Below are 8512 nucleotides of genomic sequence, written 5' to 3' on the forward strand. Positions count from 1 at the left end.
ACATGTCTGTGAGTAGCCACGAGAACCGAAAATCCCGGTCGAGTTCGGGATCAATGAACATCCACCTCTTCCACAAGACTTCCCACGCCGACAGCCTGTTAACGCACCTCAACCTGCTCCGCAAAAGGCGAGTCTTTACAGACGTGGTCCTCCGGGCAGGACACAGGGCGTTCCCCTGTCATCGGGCAGTGCTCGCCTCCTGCAGCCGATACTTTGAGGCTATGTTCAGCGGTGGGTTGAAGGAGAGCCGTGACGCCGAGGTGAACTTCCATGACTCCCTGCATCCAGAAGTCCTGGAGCTCCTTCTGGACTACGCCTACTCAGCCCGGGTCATTATCAACGAGGAGAACGCAGAGTCCTTGCTGGAGGCCAGCGACATGCTTCAGTTCCACGACATCCGAGACGCCTCTGCGGAATTCCTGGAAAAAAACCTTCACCCTTCCAACTGCTTGGGAATGATGCTGCTGTCCGACGCCCATCAGTGCCAACGGCTGTATGAGCTGTCCTGGAGGATGTGCCTGGCCAACTTCGCGTTGCTGTATAAGATGGAAGACTTCCTCAGGCTTCCCAAGGACAAACTCCAGGAACTCATCGTCAGCGAGGAGCTGGAGGTGGAGGACGAGAGTTTGGTGTATGAGGCGGTGATCGACTGGGTCAGAGCCGACATGGACGGCCGGCACGGTGACCTCCCTGACCTCCTGCGCTGCGTGCGTTTAGCGCTCCTGCCCGAGACGTACCTGCTGAAGAACGTGGCGTCGGAGGAGCTGGTCATGGGTCACAAAGTGGGCCGTGAGATCGTGGAGGACGCCGTGCGATGCAAGATGAAGATCCTACAGAACGACGGGGTCGTGACTGGTTTCTGCGCCCGCCCGCGGAAGATCAGCCAGGCTCTGCTGCTGCTGGGAGGCCAGACCTTCATGTGTGACAAAGTTTACATGATCGACCACAAGACCAAGGAAATCACCCTCAAGACTGACCTTCCCAGCCCGAGGAAAGAGTGCAGCGCCTGTGCCATCGGCTGTAAAGTGTATGTGACGGGCGGGAGGGGATCGGAAAATGGCGCCTCCAAAGACGTTTGGGTCTACGACACCCTGCACGACGAGTGGTCCAAAGCCGCTCCCATGCTGGTCGCCAGGTTTGGACACGGTTCCGCTGAACTGGATCACATCCTGTATGTGGTGGGCGGACACACCTCTCTCACGGGCTCCTTCCCAGCCTCCCCGTCCGTGTCCCTAAAGCAGGTGGAACAATACAACCCACAGTCCAACAAATGGACGCTGGTGGCTCCTCTCAGAGAGGGGGTCAGTAATGCCGCGGTCGTCGGCGCCAAAAATAAGCTCTTTGCTTTTGGTGGAACCAGTGTGAACAGGGACAAATATCCCAAGGTCCAGTGTTTCGACCCGGACGAGAACAGATGGACCGTACCAGCTGTGTGCCCTCAGCTGTGGCGATACACCGCGGCGGCCGTGGTTGGCAACCACGTGGTCGTCATCGGCGGAGACACCGAGTTCTCCGCCGGTTCTGCGTACCGCTTCAACAGCGAGACGTTCCAGTGGACCAAGTTCGGCGACGTCACGGCCAAGAGGATCAGCTGCCACGCGGTGGCGTCGGGGAACAGACTCTACGTGGTGGGCGGTTATTTTGGGGCACAGAGGTGTAAGACGTTAGAGAGTTACGACCCCTCCACGGACTCTTGGGTCAGCGTCACTAGTGTGCCATACTCTCTCATCCCCACTGCGTTTGTCAGCACCTGGAAGTACCTGCCAGCATAGAGAGGAAAAGAACCTTACCTGGTGAGTGGAACAGATTTAAGACTTATCATTTTCACAACTGTCTTTTATTTGATCTCATATGGGGAAATGCTGATGACACAGCGTTCCAGTTTCTCTCAAACTGTGTGAAACGTAGGGAGGTCTGAAGTCAGGGGGAGGGGCAGAGTGACAGAGAAGCAGAGGAGGAGGAAGACTCCTCAGGCTGGCTCTGCAGGCTTTGATTTCAGCGTTCAGGCCTAACACCTGGCAGATGGCAGGTGTTCGGTAACGCCGAGAGGGAATGTGCGTAAGCCTAATGAGCGGTGTTAGGAGTCGCATTAAAGAGGATGGGGTCAGTTAATGGGGCTTTAGGAATGCAGATGCCGCTAATCGTGGAGGGAACATACCAAACAGCGGAGCTCTTTAAATACTTGTGGGAAAGAGGGTGGGCAGAGGCGGGGCAAGGCTGATGTCGTGAGATCACTGCAGGGCTCCTCACAAACACTCACTGCTGGTTCTGTCAGGACCCGGGCAGGTGGTGTTGGCAGCTTTTCTTGTGTTTTGTCTGTTATTTTAATGCATGTTGGAGTTGATACACTTTCAGCCAGGGATAAGGTTACATGGGGGGCGGAGGAGAGAGAGAGAGAGAGTGGCAGGGTGTTTTGACATAGGATGGGCCTAAATCTGAGGGCATTTTTAAATGTTTTCTCTCCTCTGAAAACAGCTCTTTAGTGTGCAGTCTTGGTCCATGCTCCTGGGTTAGAACAGCGCTAACCTAACTGCTGCTGAACCGATCCAGTAAGAAGCAGAAGTGTAAGGTGGAAGTCCAGTTAGGCTGAAAATACAGAAGTCTCCTTCCTGAATAGTCCTCTGTTTGAAATCCTGCAAACTTTAGAAATACCATGGCTTACTGGCCGCCAGTTTGGCTCTGATGTTTGTAAATCATATTTCTCTGTATTTGGAAGGGGGGAGAGAGAGAGAGAGAGAGAAGCTAGGCTATATTTTGCTCTGTTTGGCAGCCAAGTACTGAAAACTAAAAATACCGGCTGTTCCCAAAGCTGTCAGCTCTTGACGAGCCAAAGACAGACAAACACAGAGCGTCTGCAGTGTTTCTGTCACGCGCATTCAGGAGAGGCCAAGAAACACTGTGTTATAGAGCCTTGTGAAAGACCTGTGTGTGTGTGTGTGTGTGTGTGTGTGTGTGTGATCAGGCCCATACCAAACACGCATGTTTACTCACACACTACATCAAGCACTTGTCACTGTGTTCTAAAGGAACGAAGGTCCGCAGTTCTTTGTGAACATTAGAGTAACTAGACTATGTGTATCTAACATTAGAGTAACTAGACTATGTGTATATAACATTAGAGTAACTAGACTATGTGTATATAACATTAGAGTAACTAGACTATGTGTATCTAACATTAGAGTAACTAGACTATGTGTATATAACGTTAGAGTAACTAGACTATGTGTATATAACATTAGAGTAACTAGACTCTGTGTATATAACATTAGAGTAACTAGACTATGTGTATCTAACATTAGAGTAACTAGACTATGTGTATCTAACATTAGAGTAACTAGACTATGTGTATATAACATTAGAGTAACTAGACTATGTGTATATAACATTAGAGTAACTAGACTATGTGTATATAACATTAGAGTAACTAGACTATGTGTATATAACGTTAGAGTAACTAGACTATGTGTATATAACATTAGAGTAACTAGACTGTGTATATAACATTAGAGTAACTAGACTATGTGTATCTAACATTAGAGTAACTAGACTATGTGTATATAACATTAGGGTAACTAGACTGTGTATATAACGTTAGAGTAACTAGACTCTGTGTATATAACATTAGAGTAACTAGACTATGTGTATATAACATTGGAGTAACTAGACTATGTAACATGCTGCTAGACTGCAGTGATGTGTGAGTTCCCATCAGATCACTGCTCTGTTAAACTACGGTAATTACAGTCCCATCAGATCACTGCTCTGATAAAACTACGGTGAGTAATAATAATTATAACTGAACTGTGGTGATATTCCCATTACCCTGTACTGTCAGTAATGACATATGCTATGTCCAGTTTGGAAGATGACATTTCTGTTTAAGTATCCGGTGCAGTCAGCTCATACAGTCTTATCTCAGCTTGTGCTGCCATGTGAAGGTAAAAGCCGTATTCAAGGCGGGGGGGGGGGGGGGTGTCACTGCTGGAGTCAGTCAGTGTGTCAGGAGAGGAAGTCATGGGGACTTTGTCCCTGACACTGTCAGAGGAAGCGTACCAGGAGAGGACCACGCCAAATGTCCCACGTTTCTCTGCGGCCATGCGCCCGTTTGAAATGCCTCTGGATTTTTCAGTGTTTCAGGGACTGAGTGTTTAGTGCCTCACATCTGAAGCAGCTCAGAGGTTGTATAGACCATTTCGGTGGCCTTCTTCAGACAGCTGTGACCACCTGTGTGTGTGTGTGTGTGTGTAAGGACTGGACTTGCATTTTCAGTGCCAATGTTTTATTAATTTCTACCTTTTTAGCAGCTTCCAGAGAAACCTCCCAAAAGGGCTTTTATTCTCGCGTCTGTGTGTAGCATGCTTTTCATCCAGACACACACACACACACACACACACATTCACAGATGACAAATGTGTGGACAAAAGGACACGTGCACACACACATTCCGTCTGGGGACGAGCTGCCGCAGCAGGTCTCCCAGCGTGACTGGATTTGCATAAATCTAATAAAGATTTGATTGCTTGACTTGTTTGCAGATTCCGAGCGGAAAATGCAGTTGAATGTGAGAGAATAGCAGTCAGGGCACGGTGTGATTGCTGTTTATAAACACGTCCTCCTGAATGACAGCTCTTTTCACCCTCCCAGCATGCTCTGCAACGCTTCCTCTGCAATTAATCAGAATTACATAATATCAGTGTATCAAACGGAGGGTTATTATCATATTTTTTGGAGTGAGATAAAAGCCCGTATTGTGTTGGAGCTGTGACTGCATCCAGGGCAGAGGAGACTGAATCTCCCGGTGTGAATGAAAACCACGCCACACTCGGACAAACCCTCCACACAGAAAAACCAACAAACAAAGAGACCAAAGCATCCTGTCAGAGGTGAGGGATGAGTTTATCTACACAGCAGAATTAAAGATGCTCATTCATAAACATGCTCAGAGTGTCCCAGTACACTGGGGACTGGTAAACTGGTCCAGGGGCCCTGCTGTGGCTGTGCTGTGAGATCATTGGGAGATGCTGATGGAGAAGCTGGTTAAAGACTGGATTATATTGATCATAACAGGCTCCTCTTCCCTTGATCTCTCTGAGGATCTGTCAACAAAGTGCAGTCTCATTTTTTTCCCCCAGAATAATCTATAATCTTATCTTTTAGCTACGGTCTTTTTAAGACGCTGACCAAAATACGGTTTAATAAATCTGTAACATGTGTTTGGTGTGATACACCTCTCTAGGTGCACCTGCTCGGCCATGCACATTTCAGGTGACTCGGCTTGAAGTGGGTGTGTTGTACTGTGGGCAGTGAGTCATTGGAGAGTCTTGTACACAGAGTTGCTATGGCAGCGGGACCTGACCGGCTGGTTTGATGGTGTGTAAAGTGTGTTGAAGGTCAGCCGTTCTGTGGAAAGCGAGAGGAGCTGGCCTTTCCGATAAGCGACGCCAGGACACAAGACTCCGCTCACTTACAGTTGCGTAACGCGACAGAAACGTCTGTGGCGGAACAACACGTTGAACTGTCTCTCATGCACATGAACAGGCTGAGGGGGTCGGGAGATTCACACAGCCCAGTGGAACCCAAAATCACTGCATTTTTGAAACGACGCTGTTTCACTTTTATTTCTAAAACGTGTTGAGCTTTCATCACAACGGTAACGTAACACAGACGCTGACAAACTGTCGTTGTATAGAGGTGAAAACTTTCTGCTACAAACACACACACACACACACACACACACAAACACACATACACACATACACACACACACACACACACTGACACACACAAACACACATACACACACACACTCACACACACACACACACCACACACACACACACAATAAATACATTTTTAAAAAAATCGCAAGAGAACGTTTCCAGAGTGTGAGACAGTCTTGTACATGCTGTGGATGGAGGTGAGACAGTCTTGTACATGCTGTGGATGGAGGTGAGACAGTCTTGTACATGCTGTGGATGGAGGTGTGACAGTCTTGTACATGCTGTGGATGGAGGTGAGACAGTCTTGTACATGCTGTGGATGGAGGTGAGACAGTCTTGTACATGCTGTGGATGGAGGTGAGATCAGGTGATCCCTCAGTCATGAGCAGTCTGTTTGTCCCTTTATGGGAACTTATACAGGATCTGTCTGTCCCTTTATGGGAACTTATACAGGATCTGTCTGTCCCTTTATGGGAACTTATACAGGATATGTCTGTCCCTTTATGGGAACTTATACAGGATCTGTCTGTCCCTTTATGGGAACTTATACAGGATCTGTCTGTCCCTTTATGGGAACTTATACAGGATCTGTCTGTCCCTTTATGGGAACTTATACAGGATCTGTCTGTCCCTTTATGGGAACTTATACAGGATCTGTCTGTCCCTTTATGGGAACTTATACAGGATATGTCTGTCCCTTTATGGGAACTTATACAGGATCTGTCTGTCCCTTTATGGGAACTTATACAGGATCTGTCTGTCCCTTTATGGGAACTTATACAGGATCTGTCTGTCCCTTTATGGGAACTTATACAGGATATGTCTGTCCCTTTATGGGAACTTATACAGGATCTGTCTGTCCCTTTATGGGAACTTATACAGGATCTGTCTGTCCCTTTATGGGAACTTATACAGGATCTGTCTGTCCCTTTATGGGAACTTATACAGGATATGTTTGTCCCTTTATGGGAACTTATACAGGATCTGTCTGTCCCTTTATGGGAACTTATACAGGATATGTTTGTCCCTTTATGGGAACTTATACAGGATCTGTCTGTCCCTTTATGGGAACTTATACAGGATATGTTTGTCCCTTTATGGCAACTTATACAGGATCTGTCTGTCCCTTTATGGCAACTTATACAGGATATGTTTGTCCCTTTATGGGAACTTATACAGGATATGTTTGTCCCTTTATGGGAACTTATACAGGATATGTCTGTCCCTTTATGGGAACTTATACAGGATCTGTCTGTCCCTTTATGGGAACTTATACAGGATCTGTCTGTCCCTTTATGGGAACTTATACAGGATCTGTCTGTCCCTTTATGGGAACTTATACAGGATCTGTCTGTCCCTTTATGGGAACTTATACAGGATATGTTTGTCCCTTTATGGGAACTTATACAGGATCTGTCTGTCCCTTTATGGGAACTTATACAGGATATGTTTGTCCCTTTATGGCAACTTATACAGGATATGTTTGTCCCTTTATGGCAACTTATACAGGATATGTTTGTGTATAGACGGTGGCTTGAAAGTGGGTGTGTGTTTTTGTGCAAGTGGTGTGTATGAGTGTGTGTTTATGTATTTGTGTGTGAAGTGTTGTGTGTCTGTGCAAGTGGTTCTGATCAGTTCTGATAGTGTTGCCTTTATATGTGTGTGTGTGTGTGTGTGTGTGCACCTGACTCCTGACTGTGTTCTGTCATGTGGTTTTGTGTCCTGTGTGCCATGGGAAACCAGAGTTTCTGCTCACTCACAAAGTCTAAATACTGGTGGCAGATGCAGATCAGAGTATGTGAGATGTTTATCTGCAGACTGCAGTAAAATTCCAGGTTTCCTGGCACTGTGGAGAGGATTGCTTAAGGATGGTGAGATCAGACCACGAGTTTGTTGTGTAGACAGTGAGGAATTCGGTGCAGTGTTTTCACATACAGACCTGACTTGGTTTTTCACAGAGCAAGACTACTGATCAAAAGAGAACACAGAGACAAACACAACCAGGTCTTTAATATGGACACGTAAACAGAGGTTTAGGAGGTGATCCTGAAAATGTATTTAATATGGACATGTAAACAGAGGTTTAGGAGGTGAGCCTGAATATGTATTTAATATGGACATGTAAACAGAGGTTTAGGAGGTGAGCCTGAATATGTATTTAATATGGACATGTAAACAGAGGTTTAGGAGGTGAGCCTGAATATGTATTTAATATGGACATGTAAACAGAGGTTTAGGAGGTGAGCCTGAAAATGTATTTAATATGGACATGTTAACAGAGGTTTAGGAGGTGAGCCTGAATATGTATTTAATATGGACATGTAAACAGAGGTTTAGGAGGTGAGCCTGAATATGTATTTAATATGGACATGTAAACAGAGGTTTAGGAGGTGAGCCTGAATATGTATTTAATATGGACATGTAAACAGAGGTTTAGGAGGTGAGCCTGAATATGTATTTAATATGGACATGTAAACAGAGGTTTAGGAGGTGAGCCTGAATATGTATTTAATATGGACATGTAAACAGAGGTTTAGGAGGTGAGCCTGAATATGTATTTAATATGGACAAGTAAACAGAGGTTTAGGAGGTGAGCCTGAATATGTATTTAATATGGACATGTAAACAGAGGTTTGCATGTGTCTCATCTGGGCAAAGTGCTGAAGTCACACAGAAAGTTTCCATAGACGTTCCTCAGAAAGGAGCTTCGCATAGTTCATCAGATGCCTGACATTCTCTTTCTCTCTCTCTCTCCCTCTTCCTCCAGATGACCAGTGCTGTGTGGAATGCAG

General features: G+C 46.2%; 1 protein-coding gene across 1 annotated transcript; it reads left to right on the plus strand.

Moving 5' to 3' along the window:
* enc3 (ectodermal-neural cortex 3) lies at window positions 1-8512 on the plus strand. The gene is made up of 2 exons (XM_030784404.1): window positions 1-1793; window positions 8488-8512. The coding sequence occupies exon 1, from the start codon at window positions 3-5 to the stop codon at window positions 1770-1772; it is 1770 nt and encodes a 589-aa protein (XP_030640264.1). The 5' UTR covers window positions 1-2; the 3' UTR covers window positions 1773-1793; window positions 8488-8512.

Source organism: Chanos chanos, chromosome 9 (assembly GCF_902362185.1).
Source record: "Chanos chanos chromosome 9, fChaCha1.1, whole genome shotgun sequence".
NCBI lineage: Eukaryota > Metazoa > Chordata > Actinopteri > Gonorynchiformes > Chanidae > Chanos > Chanos chanos.